We start from the raw sequence: 26,384 nt of genomic DNA, 5'->3' as shown, positions 1-26,384 counted from the left end.
TACAAAAGTTTATGCGAATACTAATCGTTTCGGTCGGTTTACTTCGCCGGCAGGTCTCCAAAGGTCTGTCTTTATTATTCACAGGCTTTGGCGCAACCCGCAAAACCTGCTTTGCTGTTTAAAAAAAATGGCATCCCCATTAACCGTCACCTCTTTTCTGGCGAGTCCCCCCGTTGGGACTTTGAGTAATCTGGCGTGGTGAACTCCCGCCCGCCTCGTTCATCGGGGCTATTTTTTCAACACCATGCCCCAAACTGTCAAGACCCTTCAGGCTATTTGCTTTTAATTCCAACTCCTCTTTCAGGTAGCATTTCGAATGCAACCTCTTCACACCCCACCCTGGCGTAACAATAGAGTGGGGGGGCCCCGCTATTTCCCGACTCACTCTGTGAGCGATCTGCCAGGTTTAAAATTTCTTCCTTCGACTTGGGAACTACAGACTTTCCGTTTCCTTCAATAACAATCCTCATTCCCCCCTTAAATTCGGCATTAACCTTGGCCCCACTCTCGAATACAAACACCGTGGAACTCACACTTCCCACGGTTACCAAGGTTAACCCTTTTCCTACTGAACCAACCCTATTTGATCCACAAAGACGGCCGCCCCGTCCCCCTGAATCAAACACCTCAGACTTCCCCTGAGCTCTGTTACCAGGTTCAGCACCACGTGCGCCCCCATCTTGGACACACTCAAACGGGACATTGGCCCCTTCCAGGCTTTCAATACCCGTACCTTTTCCAAATTCTAACGTCCCCCGATCCTTCCAGTTACTTTCTAGGCAGCCCCCTGTTGGGGAAGGCGCAACCCTGCGAGCTGAAACAACCTCCTCGGCCATTTCAGCTGACTTCTCCACAGCAAGGATACCCTTCCTCTGTAAGACTGCCCTCATTTCACTCTCGGGACAATCGAGAACACCTTTAGAACTCTGAACTTCTTCAAACAATTCTGCCAAACCAGACAGATTAACCATGTCCAACTCTGGACATTTTAACAACTTTATCCGTTTCTCAACTTTAGTTCCTACCTCTAGGACCTTTCTCTTCACTAAGGGCAGGGCTATTTCCTCTCCCTTACCCCCTTTTACTTTACTGCTTTCTGTTTTACCACCCTCGGAACCCTCATGGTACAGGGTCGGTAAAAACATCTTGGCCAGATCACCGCTGGCTTCATTTAAACTGTCCTCTTTCTCAGCCGCTTTTTCCGACAGGCTGCGAGTGACCGCGCATGCGCGAAAGCTTTGGTACTCCAGGGGCGGGGCCACCGCACTCGCTGGTCTGCGGGTCCTCCCTCCTGCTAACACACTTCGCAACAACGCGACCCACTGCTCCCCCGGCCACTTCTGATTCTGGTATATAGTAATGAAATAACTATCAACATCCGTCTCTTCGAACGGAGGTACTACTTTCAGCTCCCGACTAACATTAAACCGCTCTCTCCTTAGCTCCTCCCTCTCTCTTTCTCTCCCCGCTGCCGCTCTTTCGGCTGCTGCTAACTCTCTGATCCAAATTTCATGCTGTCTTTGCCTCTCAGCTTGATTCTGCTCGTTTTCCACCTCTAACCCCTTCGCCAAATTTAACAAGTCTGATTTGGTGCTCATAAATTCACACACGTCCATCTTTGCTGGTTTTCTGTCTGGCTACCTGCGTACCAGATCCAAATTACTTTTTTTTTGACTTACAATCCCGATTGACTGACCTCCCCCTTTTTGGTGTCAAATCCCGGACGAGCCCCCACTTGTTATGAAACCAGTAACTGGTTTCACTTACCAGCAAAGATAGATATGTCAGTTGAAGTCCAATGGTACTATTTTCAAAAGTTTTATTAATAAAGGGGCACAAAAATTAAGGTTAATACAAACATTCAGATAACATGCGTCAATACTCAATCTAAAACGCAGGTACATTAATAATCACTCAGAAATAAGCTCTTTCGTTGTCTAGGGTATATAATACTGAGTCCAATTGGAAATATAAAGAGTCACTCTGAAGTCTGCAGGCTTTTGGTTTCACGTGTTGGAGAGAGAGAGATAAACGGAAAAACTTGCCCGAAATATCCGTGGAATCAGGGGAGCGATCTTCCCCGTTGTTAGTTAAAAGCGATCTTCCGTTGGTTCCAGCCACAAACCCCGCATTCGGAATTTAACGCACGTGGCTTATTTCAAAATGGCTTCCCGTTCCCACGGGAAGCGTTATCGTGCTTCTTGGTGTCTCCTTGGTGCGTCTGAGGGTCGTCCTCTTTCAGACCCTTCTTTATACTGCCTCACGGGATCTCAGGTGTCAATCAGGTTGCAGGTGATGCAACCTCTCTCTCTCAACCAGCCCACTTTGCCCGAGGGCTTTACAATGTCCCTGCGAGTTGGCACGTCTGCAGTTCCCAGGTGTCTCCTGAGAACAATGCCACAGTCACCAGCTTTTGTCCCAGTGGAATGTCTTTCCATTTCCTGTGTCCATTCAGCCTGTCTCTCTCTCTCTCTTTTTCTCTCTCGGGTCATTGACCCCCCCTTTTTCTAGGGCTCTTGCAATTCTCACAAAGGAGGGGGCTGGTATCATAACACAGTAACTTGAGGAGGGGGGGGAGGGAGGGGCCAATGAATGGATAACACTTGGTTGTAAATCCTGCAATGAAATGTCTTGCACCTTCTTCTTGACTGCAAACCAGAAGAAACAATCTACACTTTCAAGGACTGCAGAACTCATGTTCTCAGCATTATTTATTTTTATTTGCAGAAGTTGTCTTCTTTGGCACATTTGTTGTTTGTCAGTCTTTATGTATAGTTTTTCAACAATTCTATTGTATTTGTGGCGTTGTGGATAATGAAGTAGGTTTTCAAAGCTTGCAGAGAGATTTAGGCCAGTTAGAAGAGTGGGCTGAACGATGGCAGATGGAGTTTAATGCTGATAAATGTGAGGTGCTACATTTTGGTAGGACTAATCAAAATAGGACATACATGGTAAATGGTAGGACATTGAATAATGCAGTAGAACAGAGTGATCTAGGAATAATGGTGCATAGTTCCCTGAAGGTGGAATCTCATGTGGATAGGGTGGTGAAGAAAGCTTTTGGTATGCTGGCCTTTATAAATCAGAGCATTGAGAATAGGAGTTGGGATTTAATGTTAAAATTGTACAAGGCACTGGTGAGGCCAAATTTGGAGTATTGTGTACAATTCTGGTCACCAAATTATACGAAAGATGTCAACAAAATAGAGAGAGTACCGAGAAGATTTACTAGAATGTTACCTGGGTTTCAGCACCTAAGTTACAGAGAAAGGTTGAACAAGTTAGGTCTTCATTCTTTGGAGCATAGAAGGTTGAGCGAGAGGGGTCTTGATAGAGGTATTTAAAATCATGAGTGGGATAGATAGAGTTGACGTGGATAGGCTTTTTTCCATTGAGAGTAGGGGAGTTCAAACAAGAGGACATGAGTTGAGAGTTTGGGGGCCAAAGTTTAGGGGTAACACGAGAGGGAACTTCTTTACTCAGAGAGTGGTAGCTGTGTGGAATGAGCTTCCAGTAGAAGTGGTAGAGGCAGGTTTGATATTGTCATTTTAAAAAATTGGATAAGTATATGGACAGGAAAGGAATGGAGGGTTATGGGCTGAGTGCAGGTCAGTGGGACTAGGTGAGAGTAAGCGTTTGGCATGGACTGGAAGGGCCGAGATGGCCTGTTTCCGTGCTGTAATTATTATATGGTTATATTTCTTTATTCTCCTGTAAATACCGGCCAGACAATGAAACTCAAGGTAGTATATGTACATATACGTACAGTCCGCTCTCCTTATCCATAGAGGATTGGTTCCGGGACCCCCCCCCCCCCCACGGATACCAAAAATGCAAATGCTCAAGACCCTTATTTAACGTGTCTCAGTGCGGGTCAACTTTAGAACCCGGGGTTGGGATCTCAGAACCTGCCGCCCACGGCTGCTGCTGAATCCACAGTGTTTCTGTTCCGTTGACGGAAAACGATCACAATTGAAAATAAAGTGGAAATAATAAAGCAATCAGAAAGAGGTGAAACACCGTCGGTCATTGGAAAAGCGTTAGGCTACAGTCAGTCAACGATCAGAACAATTTTAAAGGATAAAGTGAGAATAATGGAGCATGTAAAAGGCCCTGCCCCGATGCAAGCTACAATTATTACTAAGGAACGCAGTGGTTTAATTATTGAAATAAATACATTTCTTAAGTGTTTTATATGCATAGAAAGGTAAAATATATACTGTGTACCGAGACAAATGTTTGACTAACTGACTCTAAATAATACTGAATGTACCTGTTCCGACTTAAAGACTGCCTATACTTTAAATCATCTCTCAATTACTTATAGTACCTAATACAATGTAAATGCTATGTAAATAGTTGTTATACTGTATTGCTTAGGGAATAATGACAAGAAAAAAAGTCTGTACATGCTGAAACGACAAGCGCTGGAGAGAGAACATCCGGGTTTTCCCGATCTGCAGTTGGTTGAATCCACGCATGTGGAACCCATGGGGGGGGGAGGGCTGACTGTACTTTGATTATAAATTTACTTTGACTTTCCTTTTGAGTTCCTCCTACCTGACTTGTTGAGTACTTGTAATGCTTTCAGTGAACTTGTATTGTTTCAGGATTAGGGACATTAGGTACTTTTAAGAAACGTTTAGATAGGCACATCATGAATGTGAGGAAAATGGAAGGATATGGACATTGTGTCGGCAGAAGAGATTAGTTGTCCATTTAATGACTAATTGAATTGGCTCAACACAACATTGTGGGCTGAAGGGCCTGCTCCTGTGCTGTACTACTCTATGTTCTTGGTTTTATTAAGATTACAACAAAAATAATGTACCGCTAATTTGAAGCAAGTCACACGGATTGTCTATAGCACCACCCACAAAAAATATAAAACGGAGGGACAGAGAATTTATCACACAAATAAAAGTAAATTTCTGTCAATGTGAGTAGAAACTGAAAAGGCTTTCAGGAGCCAGTTGAGAAAAACAAAATGATTAGAAGAGATTAAAGTGATTCTTAAAAAGAAGCCTGATGAGGCTATGAAGATGAGAGAGGAAACAGCAGATACTTAATAATGACTTTGCTTCAGTGTTTACAGAGACTGAAGGAAGACTTCAAAAGCTTGTGTATGAGAAAATAAAGTAGGAAGCAATAGATACATGCATTAAGAAGGAAATGGTTCTTAATGGAATGTGCAGTGCCAGGTAGTACACGATTACTGTGATCAGTAAAGAGAGGGAAAAAGAACCTTCTATTGTTATAGTGCCCTCAGGACACCCAAATGCTTTACTGTGAATAATACACCTTTTGAAGCAATAAGGGCAGTTCCAGGTTACATGAGGATTCCATTCGTGAGAGACGTCCATAAGCCAAGTTCTCCATACATCAGAAACATCTGTCTTTTTACTTAGAGATACAGCACTTTAACAGGCCCTTCCAGCGCAAAGAGCCTATGGTACACAATTATACCCATGTGACCAGTTATCCTGCTAATCTCTCAGTCTGGAGCACCTGGGGGAAATTCACATGGTCATGGAGAGAATGTATCAACGCTGTAATAGCCTTACACAGACTGCTATACCAGCCATAGTTTTCTATAGTAACCCACATCATATCGCTCGACATATACTTACTATAATTCTTCCATTTTCAATGAATAATCACTGAAACACTACCTATAATTAAACAGAATATACAAGGGGTGATTGATAAGTTTGTGGCCTAAGGTAGAAGGAGTCAACTTTAGAACACCTAGCACATTTATTTTTCAACATAGTCCCCTACTACATTGGCACACTTAGTCTAGCAGTCGTGGAGCATACGGTTCTTGGACCTCCAGAAAGTGTCCACAGGTGTGTGATTGATAAGTTCAAGGCCTAAGGTAGAAGGAGATGAGTTATACAGCTCTCATTACATGCAGATGCAGGTCAACTCTGAGTAATTATGCAGAAAAGTTTGAAGTTAATAACTCATCTCCTTCTACCTTAAGCCACGAACTTATCCATCAACCCTGATGAGTTATTAACTTCAAACTTTCTGCATAATCACTCAAAGAGTTGAACTGCATGTGCATGTAACGAGAGCTGTATAACTCATCTCCTTCTATCTTAGGCCACAAACTTATCAATCACCCCTGCTGTGGACACTTTCTGGAGGTCCAAGGTCCATATGCTCCACTACTGCTGGACAAAGCAGGTAAATGTAGGAGGGGACTATGTTGAAAAAAAAATGTGCTAGGTTTTCTAAAATTGACGCCTTCTACCTTAGGCCACAAACTTATCAATCACCCCTCGTATACTATATCCAATCACTATGAATCCCACAGAATATTTTATTTCTACTACGTTGCAAAATAGTTTGAGAGAATTTATGTAAAGTTAGATTTCCATAACCCAGGGAGACCCTGGATTATGGTTATAATGTCACATGCACAGAAAACAATTTACACACCATCTCCTGCTCACAGCAATTAAAAGCGACCAGGTAAGTGCTCTGTTCGTGATGGTTGGTTGCATGACAGCACTGGCGAGGATATGACAGAGAATTCACTCTTTTCTTCATAATATACATAATTCTCTTGTGGAGTATTGTCGTCAGCCAGTTCAGGTGATGGAAATTAATTTCAACATTTTATATCAAAATGGCACCCTAACAATTCACCCATCTATAGATATGAAATATGAGTGTACAGGATTGCTGTATATTTGATGTAGATTAGAGATGCCTGTTGTCAGAATCTGAATCAGGTTTACTATCACTAACATATGCTGTGACATTTCTTCTTTTGAAGTAGCAGTACAATGCAAAACACTGAAAAAGTGAGAAATTTAAGATTTTCAAAGTGGACTTTGTTCTAAAGACAGCCAGAAGTTGGCTGGCAAGATGATGTTTTCTCCACCACAAGAGCATGGAATGCTTTACCACAGTGATTCCTGATTATTTCTAAAAACAAAACAACACTGGGAATGGAGACCAAAGTAGGTTTGTGCCACTGATGTTCAGCCACCTTTTACAACAGACTGATATGCATGGAAGCTGATCCTAAAACCGCTGTAACTGCCCACTGACATATTGCAAAGAATACTTACCCCAGGAGCAACTGAGTAGGTGCTTTCCGGAGGGAATGCACATGGCGGTGCTGTATTGACAGGACTGCTGGGCGGTGGTGTTACTATTAAACCAGTAGTGCTAATGTGGACCTGTTAACAGAGAGAGAATGTTTTATATGGCATGGCAGCAAGTACAACAAGCAAGTGCATCGCCAACAAATCACAACTTGGAGTAACTCTGCTCTCAGCAATGCATACGCAGCAAGGTTCGATTAACAGATTAGCTTTGACCATGTACTGCCCTGACTTGGAAATCCTGCCCTCCAGCAGAGTGAGAGGACTTCACCAGAAGGACTGGCTCACTACCTTAGGATGGATGATTAATGCTGATCTGGCTGACAATGCTCAAAACCCAAAACTGAATCTAGAACATAATACAGGTTATCACCCAGACCCACTTTCTCCATGGAAATATGATAAACTAAAATGGTTATGAAGCATGCTGCAAAACCAACTGAAGGGAAGAGTATTTAAAAGGGTTATAGAAGATTCCTGGAAGGCAAAGTGATAGTCCTGGAGTTGGAGGTTTGTCTGTGGGTGGGAGGGAGGGAGAAAGGGATTGGAGGTCTGTTGGAGCTGTCTGTTTCATTTACATCAGTGAGACATGACGTATTTGGAAGACCACTTTGCCAAGCACCTTTGTCCTGTCCTCATCAAGCAGGATTTTCTGGTGGCCAACAATTTAAAAGCCATTCTATTCTGACAAATCAGTCCATGGACTCCTCTACTGCCACGATGAGACCACTCTCAGGTTGGAGGAGCAACACCTCATATTCATAGAACATAGAATAGTACAGCACATTACAGGCCCTTCATCCCACAATGTTGTGCTGACCTTCAAACCCTGCCTCACATATAACCCCCACCTTAAATTCCTCCATATACTTGTCTAGTAGTCTCTTAAATTTCACTAGTGTGTCTGCCTCCACCACTGACTCAGGCAGGGCATACCACGCACCAACCACTCTCTGAGTGAAAAACCTTCCTCTAATATCCCCCTTGAACTTCCCTCCCCTTACCTTAAAGCCATGTCCTCTTGTACTGAGCAGTGGTGCCCTGGGGAAGAGGCGCTGGCTATCCACTCTGTCTATTCCTCTTAATATCTTGTACACCTATATCATGTCTCCTCTCATCCTCCTTCTCTCCAAAGAGTAAAGCCCCAGCTCCCTTAATCTCTGATCATAATCCATACTCTCTAAACCAGGCAGCATCCTGGTAAATCTCCTCTGTACCCTTTCCAATGCTTCCACATCCTTCCTATAGTGAGGCGACCAGAACTGGACACAGTACTCCAAGTGTGACCTAACTAGAGTTTTATAGAGCTGCATCATTACATCACGTCTCTTAAACTCTATCCCTCGACTTATGAAAGTTAACACCCCATAAGCTTTCTTAACTACCGTATCTACCTGTGAGGCAACTTTCAGGGATCTGTGGACATGTACCCCCAGATCCCTCTGCTCCTCCACACTACCAAGTATCCTGCCATTTACTTTGTACTCTGCCTTGGCGTTTGTCCTTCCAAAGTGTACTACCTCACACTTCTCCGGGTTGAGCTCCATCTGACACTTCTCAGCCCACTTCTGCATCCTATCAATGTCTCTCTGCAATCTTCGACAATCCTCTACACTATCTACAACACCACCAACCTTTGTGTCGTCTGCAAACTTGCCAACCCACCCTTCTACCCCCACATCCAGGTCGTTAATAAAAATCACGAAAAGTAGAGGTCCCAGAACAGATCCTTGTGGGACACCACTAATCACAACCCTCCAACCTGAATGTACTCCCTCCACCACAACCCTCTGCCTTCTGCAGGCAAGCCAATTCTGAATCCACCTGGCCAAACTTCCCTGGATCCCATGCCTTCTGACTTTCTGAATAAGCCTACCCTGTAGAACCTTGTCAAATGCCTTACTAAAATCCATGCAGATCACATCCACTGCACTACCCTCATCTATATGCCTGGTCACCTCCTCAAAGAACTCTATCAGGCTTGTTAGGCACGATCTGCCCTTCACAAAGCCATGCTGACTGTCCCTGATCAGACCATGATTCTCTAAATGGCCATAGATCCTATCTCTAAGAATCTTTTCCAACAGCTTTCCCACCACAGACGTAAGGCTCACTGGTCTATAATTACCCGGACTATCCCTACCACCTTTTTTGAACAAGGGAACAACACTCGCCTCCCTCCAATCCTCCGGTACCATTCCTGTGGACAACGAGGACATAAAGATCCTAGCTAGAGGCTCAGCAATCTCTTCCCTCACCTCATGGAGCAGCCTGGGGAATATTCCGTCAGGCCCCGGGGACTTATCTGTCCTAATGTATTTTAACAACTCCAACACCTCCTCTCCTTTAATATTAACATGCTCCAAAACATCAATCTCACTCATATTGTCCTCACCGTCATCATGTTCCCTCTCATTGGTGAATACCGAAGAGAAGTATTCATTGACGACCTCGCTCACTTCCACAGCCTCCAGGCACATCTTCCCACTTTTATCTCTAATCGGTCCTACATTTACTCCTATCATCCTTTTGTTCTTCACATATTTGAAGAATGCCTTAAGGTTTTCCTTTACCTTACTTGCCAAGGTCTTCTCATGACCCCTTCTTGCTCTTCTCAGCCCCTTCTTAAGCTCTTTTCTTGCTATCCTATATTCCTCAATAGATCCATCTGATCCTTGCTTCCTAAACCTCATGTATGCTGCCTTCTTCCACCTGACTAGATTTTCCACTTCACTTGTCACCCATGGTTCCTTCACCCTACCATTCTTTATCTTCCTCATCAGGACAAATTTATCCCTAACATCCTGCAAGATATCCTTAAACATCCACCACATGTCCATAGTACATTTCCCTGCAAAAACATTATCCCAATTAACACCAGCAAGTTCTAGCCTTATAGCCTCATAATTTGCCCTTCCCCAATTAAAAATTTTCCTGTCCTCTCTTATTCTATCCTTTTCCATGATGATGCTAAAGGTCAGGGAGCAGTGATCACTGTCCCTCAGATGTTCACCCACTGACAGATCTGTGACCTGACCCAGTTCATTACCAAATACTAGATCTAGTATGGCATTCCCCCTAGTCAGCCTGTCAACATACTCTGACAGGAATCCATCCTGGACACACTTAACAAACTCTGCCCCATCTGATCCCTTGGAACTAATCAAGTGCCAATCAATATTAGGGAAGTTAAAGTCACCTATGATAACAACCCTGTTATTTTTGCACCGTTCCAAAATCTGCCTCCCAATCTGCTCCTCGGTATCTCTGCTGCTACCAGGGGGCCTATAGAATACCCCCAGTAGAGTAACCGCTCCCTTCCTGTTCCTGACTTCCACCCATACTGACTCAAAAGAGGATCCTGCTACATTACCCACCCTTTCTGCAGCTGTAATAGTATCCCTGACCAGTAATGCCACCCCTCTTCCCCTTCCCCCCCTCCCTATCCCTTTTAAAGCTCTGAAATCCAGGAATATTGAGAATCCATTCCTGCCCTGGTGCCAGCCAAGTCTCTGTAATGGCCACTACATCATAATTCCATGTATGTATCCAAGCTCTCAGTTCATCACCTTTGTTCCCTGATGCTTCTTGCATTGAAGTACACTTTAGCCCTTCTACCTTACTACCTTTATACCCTTTATTCTGCTGCTCTTTCCTCAAAGCCTCTCTATATGTTAGATCTGGCTTTATTCCATGCACTTCTTTCACTGCTCTATTGCTACGGGTCCCATCCCACTTGCAAATTAGTTTAAACCCTCCCGAACCATGCTAGCAAACCTACCAGTAAGGATATTGCTCCCCCTCGAGTTCAGGTGCAACCCATCCAATCTGTACAGGTTTCACCTTCCCCAGAAGAGATCCCACTGATCCAAAAATCTAAAACCCATCTGTGTAGCCTCCTACCTGATGGCGTGAACATCAATATCTCTAATTTTTTGTAACTTTCTCCTTCTTCCTTTCCTCTTTTTCCATTCCCCAATCTGGCTCCCCTCTTCCCTTCTCTGCACCTGCTTATAACCTCCCTTTCTCCCTTGATCCACTCTCCGCTCCTATCAAATTCATTCTTCTTCAACCATTTATCTTCTCCACATCACCTCCCAGCTTCTCACTTCATCTCCTCTCACCCATCCTCTTGGCTTCACCCATCATCTTCTACCTTGTACTTCTTCTCCCGCCACTTTCCTAATCTGGCTTCCTTTTGGGTCCTGATGAAGGGTACAGCCCAAAATGTCGGCTGTTTAATCCTCTCCTCTCCATGTTGCCTAACCTGCTGAGTCCCTCCGGCAGTCTGTGCTTTGCTGTTGTTGTTTTGCTTCTTGTTGTGTTCTGTTTTGTTATATTCCGTGTTGCTCTCCAAACATTGTGGGCATGCTATGTTGGCACCAGAATTTATGTCAACAATTGCAGGTTGCCCCCAGCACATCCTTGGTTTGCTTGTTGTTAATGCAAATGATGCATTTCACTGCATGTTTTGATGTACATGTGATAAGCGAATCTGAATCAGAATCTGAGACATGGCCAAATGTGAGAGCAAATTTGGAAAAGAGCACATTGATTAAAATGCGAGTCATAGATGGCAGTGCAGAGGATTAAATGGACAAGCAAAACTCAGACATACAAATGATATGCTCAGGTGGGTATCCTTGAGAAAGCACAAAACTATATGAAAATGGGCACCTATCAATCATTTCTGGAACATAAAGTCAGTGAACATCACAAAGTTGGCTGAATAGCTCTTTCTGCAATAAAGGGAGACGTAGCTTTAAAAATCATTTTATCCCTCCCACATCTTGTGGTTTCTCCTTAATGCACCAGACAGCTGACTAAAGCAGAATACTGACTTTCCAAACCATCAATATTATTTTCTAGTTGTATTGTCAGGTACTATGTAGATCAGCAGCAAGCCTGGAAATGTTGAAACTTGGAGCTGGAGATCTCATTAACAAGTCTAATGACCTCAACAGCAATCTCCCTTAGCAGAATTCAAGCTTCTGTATTTTGGTATCCTCTCACATTAGCTGGAGGTGATGCATTTCATCAGTGTGAAGTGACTCACAGCTCTATCTTTTACAAGAAGGCTGAAGTCATCTAGGCTAATTCAAATAGGGGCATCAATGGCAAGGTCGACATTTCTTGCCCATCCTGATTTTCTTTGAGCATGGTAGTATGATGGGTCATTTCAGATGGAAGTGAATGAAGAATTGACATGACTGTGGATCTGCAGGTGCACATTAAGCAGAGATCAGTAAAAATGATAGATATAGAAACATAGAAAACCTACAGCACAATAGAGGCCCTTCGGCCCACAAAGCTGTGCTGAACATGTCCTTACATTAGAAATTACCTAGGGTTACTCACAGCCCTCTATTTTCCTAAGCTCCATGTACCTGTCCAGGAGTCTCTTAAAAGACCCTATCATATCCGCCTCCACCACCGTCGCCAGCAGCCCATTCCACGCACTCACTACTCTCTGCATAAAAAGACACCCCTGACATCTCCTCTGTACCTACTTCCAAGCATCTTAAAACTGTGCCCTCTTGTGCTAGCTATTTCAGCCCTGGGAAAAAGCCTCTGACTCTCCAGAGGACCAGGCATATGCAGGCCTATTGTCTGCGTGCAGGTCAATGTGACTAGGCAAACTAATATTACAGCATGGACTAGATGGGTCGAAAAACCTGTTTCTGTGCGAAAGTGTTCGATGACTCTATTTCTTTTCCTAAAAGACAGTGAAAGACCAGATGAAATTTCTGACAATCCGGTAGTTTCACTATAATCATTATTAACATCTGCTTTTTATTCCAAAGTATAGAGAACCGTAAATTTCCAGTTATCATGGTGTGAATTGATTCTATGTAAGCATTAATCTGTTTCTACCGGTCCAGCAATATAACATAATGGTTACATTCTTTATTCACTTTTGCTTTCCTGCAACTGGAAAAGCTAGGCTTGCTTTACTGATCACTGGGGCAATAAATGTCAATGATTACAGTATCCTCTAACTGTAATATGTAACAGCTTTGAGGGACAGTATTTCCTTTCTTGGACAGCCCAACTATATTACAATTGATATGTGGCTAGAACATTGCAATATAAACATACCTACTTCCTGATAAGTGGAACAAAAACTACATTCTATTTCCTTTGTGTTTTTATAACCAGAATAAATCTTTGGGGGAGAAGGATTTGGCATGAAATTTCCTGAATTGAGGAACTAAAAAAAATATTTCCTTGAAATATCAGTGACATCTCAAAATTAAAAATTCAGTTTCATAAAACCTTCATGAACCTAAAACTAGGATGAAACAATAAATATTGAAAATGTTTTCAGAACTAACCCACATTGGGCATAGTTATCTGGACGACCTCAAAAACTTGTTGGAAATGAAATTATCTTCATTAATTAGATTTTTACTTAATATCAAATTCGGGTTGGTAATTTATAATGCAAAATATAAGTTTATTATGAATAAAATGTATAAATTTTGTGTGGTTTATAATAAGTCACATAGAAATAGAATTTTGTGGAAAAAACAAGATTTTTTTTAAAAAACTTGGCTGAGTAATAATTTTCCAATTAAAATTTGAAACCAAAAATATCAAAGTTAACAGGAAGGAAAAGGGAACAGAAGCTTTTGTGTATCCAGATGGGAGAAGCTCATAGAAGAGCTAATACCAGCAATGAGCTGTTGGGCTGAATGGTCTTTTTTGTGCCATCATCTCCATCTGAAAGATTTCAAACCACTTCCCACATCTTGATCCACTGTATGTTTCACATGGACTAATCAAAGTTAAAATGATCATCCAACCAAACTCTGTATCACCACTGAACCATATTGGATCAATTGTGAGAATGTTGCAAGTCTATACGCAGCCAATTGATTGTATGGTGAATCGATTGTGCCTCCTGCACACAGAAGGCTCTCACTTTTTACGTGGGTTTTCAAGTCCACAGGTTTTCGCCTTGGCAGGCTCAGTTCATCGCTCTCACCTCGAAATTTTTGTAGTGTGTACCATACCTAACATAACTCAGTAAAAACACTTAATCTTACTGCTCCGTTGTGGTTCTTGCTCTGTGCATAAGTAATAACCGCCACAAACTTTTAAGTTAAGTAACACCCAACCATCTTCAGACACTGCTTTATGCTGATCTACATGATGTTCTGAAAATATTTAACTTCAGGAGTGCCACCCTTCAAAGCAGCTTCCATCGCCAACAAGTCAATAGTGGATGCTATTTCATTGGCTCTTCACTCTTAACTCTGGAATATCTGGACAGCAAAGATGCATACATCAGGATGCTCTTTATTGACTACAGCTCAATATTCAATACTATCATCCCCTCAAAACTAGTAAATAAGCTTCAAGTTCTAGACCTCAATACCTCCTTGATTTCTCCTTTATACTTATGACTGTGAGGCAAAGCTCACTTTCAATGTCATATGTAAGTTTACTGACGACACCACTGTCATTGGCCAAATCAAAGGTGGTGATGAATCAGCATAGAGGAGAGCGAGTGAAAATCTGGCTGAGTGGTGCCACAACAACAACCTCTCACTCAATGTCTGCAAGGCCAGTAAGATGATTAACTTCAGGAGAAATCTGGAGATCCATGAGCCAGTCCTCATTGGAGGTCAGAGGTGCAGAGGGTTAGCAACTTTAAATTCCTCAGTGTTATCATTTCAGAGGATCTGTTCTGGATCCAGCATGCAAGTGTCATGTAGAAAGCATGGTAGCATCTCTACTTTCTTAGAATTTTGCGAAGACTCAGCATGTCATCTAAAATTTGACTAACTTCAATAGATGAGTGGGGGAGATATATTAACTGGTAGGTAAACACCAATGCCCGTGAACAGTATACAGCCCAGTCCATCACGAAAAAAGCCCTCCCCACCATAGTTGCAGGAAAGCAGTATCCATCAGCAAGTACTCCCATCACCCAAGCCATTATGTCTTCTTTCTGCTGCAACAGGAAGTCTGTACAGGAGCCACATGACCCACACCACCAGGTGCAGGACCTGTTAATACCTCTCAACCAGCTGGCTCTTGAACCAGAGGGAATAACTTCACATCCACCATCACTCAACTGTTCCCACGATCTATGGACTCACTTTCAAAGACTCTTCATCTCATGCACTCAATATTTACTGCTTATTTATTTATTTATTGTTATTATTATTTTTCTTTCATTTTGTAAATGCTCGGTGGTTGTTTGTTCATCCTGTTGGGTGTGGCCTTGCTTTGGTTCTTTTGTGCTTCTTGTATTTACTGTGATTGCCCACAAGAAAATGAATCTCAAGGCTGTGAATTGTGACATATATGCACTTCAATGATAACATTTTTTAAACTTTGAAGTGCAACCAGGTCACATAAAGGGAGTCACCTCTAAATCACAAACCATTATGACATGCTTCCTTATTCATCTTGTCTCCACTGATGTACAGTAATTTTCTACCCATTATTACCATAAGAGAGTCATCACTATAGGAGGATGGACAGCAGACCATTCATTCTTCAGGGTAATGAGGCGCGACCAATAAAAGCAGCATTGCGGGTACTGAACATGCCAAGAATGCCCAAAGCATTGCTCAGGTCCCCACCACCCATCCCACAACATCTTTGACCCACAATAAAACAACTTTTGTGTGGATCCCTGCAGTGTCTGGGTGACCCTGTGATCTCTGTCTTGGAGGCTGATGCCAGAACGTTTTTCAGAGGGTAAACCCTCGCAAGGCACCAGGCTCTGACTGTGTACATGGTAGGGCACTGAAAACTTGTGCCAGCCAACTGGCAAGAGTGTTGAAGGACATCTTTGATCTCTCACTGCTGCAGCTGGAGATTTTCACCGGCTTCAAAAGGGTGACAATCATACCAATGCCCAAGAAGAGCAGGGTGAGCACTGACCCAGTGCACTCACATATAATGTGATGAAGTGCTTTGACAGGTTGGTATTGGCCAGAATCAACTCCTGCCTAAGCAAGAACGTGGACACCAGCAATTTTCCAATTGCCACAATAGGTCTACAGTAGATGCAATCTCATTGGTTCTCTACTCGGCCTTGGATTCCCTGGACAATAGCAGTATCTACATTAGGCTACTGTTTATTGATTACAGATCAGAGTTCAACACCATCAGACCCTCAGTGCTAATAAAAAAGCTTCAAATCCTGGGCCTCTGTACCTCCCTCCTCAACTGGACCCTTGACTTCCTCACCAGGAGACCACAGTCTGTGCACAGCAGAAATAACATCACCTCCTTGCTTACAATCAACACTGGCGCACCTCAAGGATACATACTTAGCCCATTGCTCTACTCTCTCTACACCAACAGCTCTGTAGCTAGGCACAGCTCAAACGGCATCAATAAACTTTCCAAAAACACTTCTGATTTAGATGGTGCTATCAAAGATGTGTATCAGCTTACTGGTAAATCATAAGACTAGAGAATCGACTAAAAACATTACTTATAACATCTTTCATGTAGCAAATTGTGACGAACTATCACCGCAGACAGTGGAGGAGGTGAAGCTGTCCTGGGGACGAGCCGTGCTGGGGCACTGTGAAGTGCAACATTCTTGAGCTGCTGGGCTCACAGAGTTCATATCGCTGTTGGAGATGAAGAGAGCGATTTGGAGAGAGATCGATACGAAAGAGTTTTGATGCCTGTCCACCTAACCCAAGTACAAGGCTGTATCACTCCAAGAGCTGAGCTGATCTGGTGAGATCAAGAATTGCTTCGGGCAGGGCGGTCCAGGTGTATCAGGATACCAGGATCCAAGTCCTAGAATGTGGCATCTCTCGGTGCCTGGACAATTTAAACAGATAGACTGGAAGCTCGAGTGTCAGGTAAGGAGGGGAGGGCTGGGCTGATTTTGACCGCTTTCCTGCATGTGTTTGTTCCTTTCTCCAAGGCGCCAAGGCTGTTAACTAAGCCGCTGTTGTGCAATTCTGCCCCGCTGGTGTGAAAACTGGTGACCGAAGCTTGCTTAGGTCTACTTCAGCTGCTCCAGGAGCGGATCTGGGACTCAGTCTGGTTCGGGATGCTGTTGGTTTACTTCTATAGTTTGCACTTTTTTTTTCTCTTTCTCTGCGCAGTGGTTTTTTGGTCTTTTTTAAAATTGGTTTATTCAAGTTTCTTGCCTTGTTGTTGCCCGTAAGTAGACAAATTTCAAGGTATATAATTTATACATTCTTTGATAATAAATTTGGTCTGAATCTTTGAATCCTTATTGTTGGCAGAATTTCAGATGGTGACAAGGAAGATTACAGGAGTGAGATCAACCAGCTGGTTGAGTAGTTTGAAACAACAATCTTGTCTTGCTGTTAATGTCAGCAAGTCCAAGGAATTAAATGCAGACTTCAGGAAGGGGAAATTGAGCGCACACACACCGTTCCTCATCAAGTGATCAGTGGTGGAAAAGGTGAGAAGTTTTAGTTTTCTTGGTGTCAACATCTCTGAGGATCCATCCGAGGCCCAATACATTGATGCAATTGAAGGCACATAGTTGCTATACTTCATTAGGAGTTTGAGGAGACTGGTATGCCACCAAAGACTCTCACAAATTACCGTGGAGAACATTCTAACTGGTTACATCAACATCTAGTATGGAGGAGCCACTGCACAGGAACAGAAAGAGCTGTAGAAAGTTGTAAACTCAGCTAGCTCTATCATGGGGATTAGCCGCCCCAGTATTAAGGACACCCTCAAAAGGCGACATCCATCATTAAGGACCTCCAACACCCAGGACATGCACTCTTCTCATTGCTACCATCAGGGAAGAGTTAAAGGAAGACACATACTCAATGTTTTAGGAACAGCTCCTTCCCCACCACCATCAGATCAGATTTCTGAATGGACAATGATGCCATGCATACCACATTTTTTCCTTTCTTGCTCTCTTTTTCCACTACTTGTTTAATTTATATATCTCTCTTATCATAATTTATAGCCTTTTATTATGTATTGCAATGTGCTGCTGCCCCAAAACAACAGATTTCACAACATATGCCAGTGATAGTAAACCTGATTCTGATTCTAAAGGATGTATAGGAGCATCAGAGTTAAGATTGTCAGACTGGGTAACAGCTTCTTCCCCCAGGCTGTGAGACTAATGAATACCCTGCCATCACTGTGGTCTCATCACTAGGAGAGCGAGCTGTTTACTGTACTGTTTATCTGTGCTGCACACTTCATATGCATCATGAATTATATTTTATTATCTTATTTGTGATCATACTATTTTATGTGCTGTGCACAATATATGTATTTTGGGTGCACAGTGGTCCAGAGGAACATTGTTTCATTTGGTTGTATATATGGACAGTCAGATGGCAATAAAGTTGAAGAAATATTTCAAACTGTAAGATTCAGTTCAACAAAAATATTCAATAATATATACATAAAATAGAACAATACTGTTTATCTCTCCATCATGCTATTTCCCTTTTCCAAAATCGTCAGCAGGGAGGGAAAATAAATTTAGCCCACTGTTTACATCAACATTTGAGACACAGTGGAGCCAAGTGAATGCAAATAATTCAAATTAATGATGAGCCTAAAATGTTAAGAGTCGAGCAAGGCATTGCAAACACTCAAGATTACACTGAGGAAACAGCAAGTACAATATAGTAGAAAAATTCGACAAGACAAAAGAGTTTGTGACCTACTTTAAACAGTTATGTAATAAAATCATACAGCTCCAATGGAAAGTATTCTATCTATGACGTCTTTGAAGGATGTGCCAATTATTCGCACGCAACCTACTCCTTAACCACAAACTTGCATCTGTAAAATTCCTGCTGTCAAGGAGCTATTAATTCAGCTTCCAGTCAAGGACTGATTCAGATTACTATTATTTTAAACACGAGATTCTGCTGATGCTGGAAATCTAGAGTAACACACACAAAATGCCGGAGGAACTCAGGAGGTCAGGTAGCATCTATGGAGAGGAATAAAAAGCTGATATTTTGAACTGAGAAGGGTCTCGGCCCAAAATGGCGGATCTTTATTCCTCTCCGTAGACCAAGTGTCCCCAACCTGGGGGTTCACAGACCCCTTGCTTAATGGTATTGGTCCATGGCATTAAAAAAAGGTTGGGAACCCCTGGTATAGATGTTGCCTGACTTGCTGAATTCCTGCAGCATTCTGTGTGTGACATTACTATTTGACTTTATATTTTACCTTTCAGGATTCCAGCAGTTCCATTCAGCAGCCTGTACTACACAGCAAGTTACCTGAGAAGGAGCACTGCAGGAGAGTCCTCCCAACTCACTGATGCGAGCTGCGGCGGTTGGGTTACTGGAGCTTATCAGGACAGGAGGGCTGATCTCCATAGAGTGGCGGTTCTGAGATGACTGGGACGCTTTGTTGGACATGGTGAGCGAGGTGAACGAATGGCGCTTCTTGGTGTTCTTCTTTGTGGCGTCTGTGGGTTTCTGAGTAGGGTTGCTCTGGGTAGCCCCTGAAGCATTGCTGCTCCCCTCACCTGAATCACCACCTCCAGATGGGGAGGCTGAGGGTTTGTCCAGCTGTATCAGCTGTTTGGCTGTTGAATTGAACTGGAAATACAAAAAAAAAACATTAAAAATCCCAAATCAGTGAAAAAAAGATCTTTATTTACTTAAACACAAGAGATTCTACAGTTAATCCAAATCCAGAGCAACCCACACAAAATGCTGGAGGAACTCAGCAAGTCAGGCAGCATCTATGGAAGGTGAGATCTGACGTAGTCTGAGGGACCACTTAATTAAGCTCTTACCTCCATCCACCACAAAAGGTGGGCTTCCCCATTGGTCACCCATTTTAACTCTACTTGCCATTACTAATCCAACATGTCATTCCATAGCCTCCTCTATTTTCATAATAAGGAGATACTCAGATTGGATGAGCAACACCTCATATTCCACCTGGGTAGTCTTCAACCGGATGGCATGAATGTCGATTTATCTAGCTTCCAGTAAATTCTACCCCTCCCCCTTCTGCTCTTTTCGATTCCCCTTTCTGGTTCCCTCTCAACCCTTCTCTTCTCCTCAGCTGCCCATCAGCTAGCTCCCTCTGGTTAACCCATGGTCTACTCTCCTTTCCTATCAGATTCCTCCTTCTTCAACCTTTTTCACCTATCAGCTGCTGGCTTCTCACTTCATCCCTTCTCCTCCACCCACCCACCTTCCTTTCACCTGACAGTTTGCCCCACCCCTCAACCTTCTTATTGTGGCATCTGACCCCTTCCTTTCCAATCCCGATAAGAGGTGTCTGCCCGAAACATTGACTGTTTTGTCCCTTTCATAAATGCGACCTGACCTGTTGAGTTCCTCCTGCAGTTAGTGTGTTTTGTTCTTTATGTACTTGTACATTGTTGTGAATAAATTATTCCATTTACACGTGGAAGAAAACTGAAGAGAGTAAGTCTAAAATTCTGATAATTTTTTAAATCACCATCTATGCTGAGTGGTTCTGAAGTGAATTGATGGGATTCAGTGCTCAGCTGTAACAGAGGGCTTGAATTTTAATTTTAAGTGTGATCTGAATTAATTTGAAGCTTCCACATTGATACTTATCAGTATGACTATAAACAGTTTGAACAAAGGTTGCTATTCACATATCTGCAGTTTTCCACACCTGAAATGATAATGACACTTGATTATGCTGTAGCACCAAACTTGCATTAAAAAAAAGTGAACTAACATGCAAAGTAAGCTTTTAGTTGAGACACAACACACTAGTACTTGACAAGACTTGTAAAAACTTAATTCAAAAATATACATCTATAACTATCAAAATAGATGAAAAATATTTTATATCAACATACCTTTCATGTAAACATTTTCTTGAAAATAAACAGCTCTATTAAAAGGACAGGACAAAGGGCATATCACCCATGTACACTACCTCACTACCTATTTCTCCTCTTCTTTTTGCTCTCATTTTAACACTACTTATTTAATTTTATAAATATGGACATTTCTTATTATAATGTTTTATGTATTACAATGTACTGCTGCTGTAAAACAACATTTCACAACTTATGCCGGTGATATTAAACCTGATTCTGATTTTGAAGAAGTTTCTGATGACAGTGGCTTCATTTGATAAGGATGAACACATTAACAGAATCATCAATTGAGGTAGGGACAGATCAAAATAGTGATTGTGGGTGGGGGTGTAGGGGAGAGGAGGATGTGGAATGCCATGAAACAAAGTATGGAAGAGGAAACAGTGACACAGATTGTACCTAAATGTGTTTGGAACAGAGGAAAAAAGACAAAGGGTACATTAAGGTAGACAATTGGAACTGATTTTAAGCTTGTGATCCATTTCATCAAATTAAGTCAGGATTTAATTCCAGTAACACGATAATGGTGACGCTGGTTGAGAGAAGCATTGACTAGGAAACCAACAGCATTCCCCTGCTCTCCTTCAAAACAAAGCTGTAAGGTTTTCTACGTTCATCCATGAAAAAAGATGGAAGGTTTAAGGTCTGCCTAGAAAATGCCACTGTCAGGTGAAGCAGCTGCCAAGCTTCAGTTGCTCATTTCCGAAGTGGGCTTGGGCACACAAAGCTGCGAACTCAGAACCATTCGTACGCTGAAATCCAAAGCCAATTTGATTCCTGACTCAGCTGCCTGTGACACCAACAATAAAGATTGTTGTATTAGGAGCTCCATTACTTTTACAGCTCTCTAAAATTCCAAATTTAAAATTTTACTTGGTTATTAAACAATCTTTACGTATTTGGATTCAGTTTCGTAATTTTTAAAATTTTAAACAAGTTAAGTTGTCTAGTTTTTTATATCGAAACTTTTCATTTAATCCTTCAATAACTAATCCCATTTTTCTCCTATAGAAAAATAACGGGATCCGTTTTTTTACAGATTTATTTTGTGATGGTTAATTAACCAGAGTTAATTAACAAATACTCTCTTTCTCATACATTTTTTGCAATATTTTCAGGTTAGACATTTTTTACAACAATATTTACCTAAGTTTCCATATTTACAAGAATCTGATTTGTTGGATACCATTTTGAAATTGAATCCCTTAGTGAAAGGTTCCATTAGCAGAATTTATAATTTATTTTTGTTACAAAAAGAGAACCTATCACTAAAGATTAAACAAGATTGGGAGAGAGAACTTAATATGACCTTTGTGAATGAAGAATTTTGAATTTTGAAAAACGTAAATTCTTCTTTTATGTGTGCCAATCACCATTTAATTCAATTTAAAATTGTCCATCGTTATTATTTAACAAAGGAGAATATCTAAAATATTTCCTAGTGTAGATAATTACTGTGATAGATGTAAAACTGAAGTAGCTACTTTGTTACATATGTTCTGGTCATGTTCTTCATTAAAACTGTTTTGGAAATCTTTATTTTCTACAATCTCTAAAGCTCTGAAAATTAATTTACAACCTAATAGACTAACTGTTCTATTTGGAATAGTTCCGCATCATATTCAGGGTATTTCATCTTCAGATTAACATGTAATTGCATTTGTTACATTGTTGGCAAGAAGGGCTATTTTATTAAAATGGAAAGATATCTCTTCCCCTACATTAATTGCATGGTTTTCTCAAGTAATGTTATGTCTCAGCTTGGAAAAAATTAGAAGTAGAACTTTTGAACCGCGATTTGATTTTGAGAGAAGATGGGGTTCTTTTGCCAAATATTACCATTTAATTTGAATTATTCTATATGGTTTCCTTCCAATTTTATTATCTTTTTAAAAAATGTGAATTGGCGATTGATGACTTTTTTTTATATATCTAGATGATGGTTAAACATATTGTTTCCGGGGGCTGACTCCTAATGGGTTTTTTTTGTAGTTAACGGGGTATTTTTTTTCTTAGTTAGATGGGGTTCTTTTTTTCCTTCTTTTTTCTATATATAATTTTTTTTTCATTTTTATATATTACGATCAGTTTTTTTTCTTCAGCTCTATTAATTGTATACATATTAATTTGTTGAAGTTTTGTATTAATCTATAGCTGTAGAAGATAATGTATCAATAAAAAGATTCTAAAATGAAGATTGTTGGAAGCTTGTGAAGGTAGGAGTGCAGGAGGACTATGGCAGAAAGATCAAATTAGACAAACAGAGAGATAAAGAAATAGTTAACCAACTTGTACTTGTTCACAAAATTCAAAGTAAACCTCATTGTATACAACCCTGAGTTTTGTTTTCTTCTGGGCATACTCAGAAAATCCAAGAAACATAATAGAATCAATGAAAGACCGCACCCAACTGGACGAAGAAACAAACAGTGTGCAAAAGACAACAAACTGTGCAAATACAAAAGAGAAAAACTAAATAAGCAATAAATATTGAAAACATGAAATGAAGAGTCCTTGAAAGCTAATATAGTTCATCTCCACTGCTGAATAATTCATGCTCAGGAATGCATTTGGTTGAATACAGAAGCAGATAGAGCAACGTTTCAATGAAGTGAATTTAATAAGCATGTGTCTACCCTACTTTCACTGCCATTATGACTGTGGTCCCAGGCAGACAGGAATAACACAAATAAAATCACTTTCTGACTGGTATGATGCACTGAAACAAGCTAATCTAAGCTGCCTCACATGATTTGAATGAACCTCTGACTGGAGACTACTCTTCCTGCCGTGATGTGACTGACACAAATGCAGAAACAGATTGTGACTGCACTACAATAAAATTTTAATTTTTGTTTAGAGAGACATCACAGTAATAGGCCCTTCCAGCCCAATTACATCCAGGTGACCAATTAACCTACTAACCCATATGTCTTTCTTGATTAGTAAAGGCATCAAAGGTTATGAGGAGAAGGCAGGAAAATGGAGTTGAGGGAGATATTAAATCAACCATGACTGAATGGCGGAGGAGACTCGATGGACCTAACTCTGCTCCTATGTCTTATGGTCTTTGGAACGTGGGAGGAAAGAAGAGCACCCAGAGGAAATTCAGGTGGTCACAGAGAGAACGTACAAACCCCTTACAAACAGCTGCAAAATTGAACCCGGTTCATTGGCACTGTAATACCATTAATTGTGCTAACTGTGACACCACCGTGCCACTCTGGTATCACAGAATAGATTTTTCACCAGAAACCTTCTTCCCTATTATTCCCTATACACCTTGATTAAATCCTTAGCCTTCTGCAATTAAAAATTAATGGAATATTTACATACCGCTGCCCCACTATGAAGACAACACTCACCTCAACGTATGAAATGGGGAATATTCCTATCTTGTCTCCCAACATTCCTTCAGCCCAGTTTTCATCAACTCTGCGTATCACAGTTAAGATATCATCCTGAAGAGAAGATAATATGAATTTACCAGGAGAGCCAGTGATACATTTTACAAAACTGATCACAAAGATGGTTTTCCACACAACACCCTGAGGCCATTCTGTGGTACAGGCAGTCCCTGAGTTACGAACGTCCAACTTACAGACAACTCATACTTACGAACCGAGGAAGGAGAACGCCGTCCGCCATTTTAAGTCGTTGCCGTTGACATTGTGTTGAGTGTTTAACTTTGTATTTGGCTTAAATTGTTCATAGTAAGATTGACCTTGACCCCCCCCCCCCCCCCCGTTCCAGTCGGCTGGTGGCGCAGTGAGATCAGTGCCAGGCTGGAGAACGGAGGTTCGCGAGTTCGATCCATTGACAGAGCACTCCCATGCCGGGTTGTTGTCGATCCAGTGACTCCCGTACTATCCGTGCCGGGTTGATTTCGAGCTCGCAACTCAACCGCTTAAAAAAAAACACTGCCACCTCCAGTTTAAATTCCCATGCAGAATATTGTGGAGGATCAAATACCCAAATCCAGCACAGCCCCCACTTGTCCCATTTGGCCTGTCTCAGTGCGGTGGTCCTTAGGACCCAGTGGACCTCGGGAGCTGACGCAGTTCGGGATCCAACGCCCACAGTGTTTCTGTTCCATTAACGGGAAGTGATCGCGATTGAAAATAAAGTGGAAATAATAAAGCGTTTAGAAAGAGGTGAAACGCCATCGGTCATTGGAAAAGGGTTAGGCTACAGTTGGTCAACGATCGGAACAATTTTAAAGGATAAGGCGAGAATAATGGAGCATTTGAAAGGCTCTGCCCCAATGAAAGCTACAATTATTACTAAGCAACGCAGTGGTTTAATTATTGGAATACATACGTTTCTTAAGTGTTTTATATGCATAGAAAGGTAAAATATATACTATATACTAAGACAAACAAATAATACCAGATGTATTTGTTCCGACGTACGTACAAATCTGACTTAAAGATGGACTCAGGATCGGAACTCGTACGTAACCCGGGGACTGCCTGTATTTTAAAACTACAGAAATCCACAGCTCACGTAGAACACATGGTTGAGTATTTTCATTGCTGCCCAGTGACAGACACCACAGAACAGATTAGATGAAGCATAATTCCATTCAGACTCTGCCAAAATTAGGGTCAGTGGCAGAGGAAGTCCTTACCTTCGAGAATGGCAAGCAGTCTTTGTCTGCTTCTTTATCTTTCACTTCAAAGTCATAAAGTGCTTTGCACTGTGGTGGAGGCTGAGGTAAAGGTTTAATAATCTGAACAAAATTGGTGGGAAAAAATCCATGGACGCCATTGACTTCCCCGTGATACCAATTCTCATCCACTTGTCTTCGGAGAATAATGATGTCTCCCTTGTTGAACTTGAGATCGCCGGGTTCTTTTCCTTCATAGTTGTATAATGCTTTGGCACATGGTAGTTGAGGTATACCCTGCAATACAAAAGACAAATCATCCTTAGGATTTGTTAAAAGAAAATGCAGTTCACACTAAAACATTTTTGATGAGATGGTAAAGTTGGTCAAAAGAAAATACATTTGGTTCAAGTATGGAATTCCAAAAGGTTGGGCACCATCACGGTTGAAGCCTAAGGAATAAATAAGCTGTAATAGGAATTCATAAGAGTGAACAACTGTTCCTTGATTTGAGGAATATTTACAAATGGTATCACCCAGGGGACAATATGGACTATATATATTCATTGTCTACTTTATTAGGTACACCTGCTCACTAATGCAAACATCTAATCAGCCAAACATGTGGCAGCAACTCAATGCACAAAAGCATGCAGACACGGTCAAGAGGTTCAAATGATGTTCAGACCAAACATTAGAATGAGGAAGAAACGTGATCTAAGTGACTTTGTCTGGAATGATAGGTGGTGCCAAAGGGGGTGGTTTGAGGATCTCAGAATCTGCTGATCTCCTGAGACTTTCACAGGATCTATGAAAAACAAAAAAA

At 41.6% G+C, this 26,384-nt stretch overlaps 1 protein-coding gene across 7 annotated transcripts in view; it reads right to left on the bottom strand.

Annotated features, from left to right (window-relative positions):
* Positions 1-26,384, bottom strand: part of sh3rf1 (SH3 domain containing ring finger 1) — a 194,061-nt gene that overhangs the window by 41,881 nt on the left and 125,796 nt on the right. For all 7 annotated transcript variants that reach the window (XM_073047887.1, XM_073047892.1, XM_073047889.1 and 4 more), the window contains 4 exons: positions 25,580-25,855; positions 24,315-24,410; positions 19,352-19,675; positions 7,086-7,196 (listed from right to left, as the gene is read on the bottom strand). In XM_073047887.1, coding sequence (XP_072903988.1) covers positions 7,086-7,196; positions 19,352-19,675; positions 24,315-24,410; positions 25,580-25,855 — 807 coding nt within the window. The remainder of the gene's footprint in view (positions 1-7,085; positions 7,197-19,351; positions 19,676-24,314; positions 24,411-25,579; positions 25,856-26,384) is intronic.

The sequence above is a fragment of the Hemitrygon akajei genome, chromosome 6, assembly GCF_048418815.1.
Source record: "Hemitrygon akajei chromosome 6, sHemAka1.3, whole genome shotgun sequence".
NCBI classification, from domain to species: domain Eukaryota; kingdom Metazoa; phylum Chordata; class Chondrichthyes; order Myliobatiformes; family Dasyatidae; genus Hemitrygon; species Hemitrygon akajei.
The sequence above is the reverse complement of the archived record's forward strand: the minus strand, read 5'-3'. Positions and strand labels throughout refer to the sequence as shown.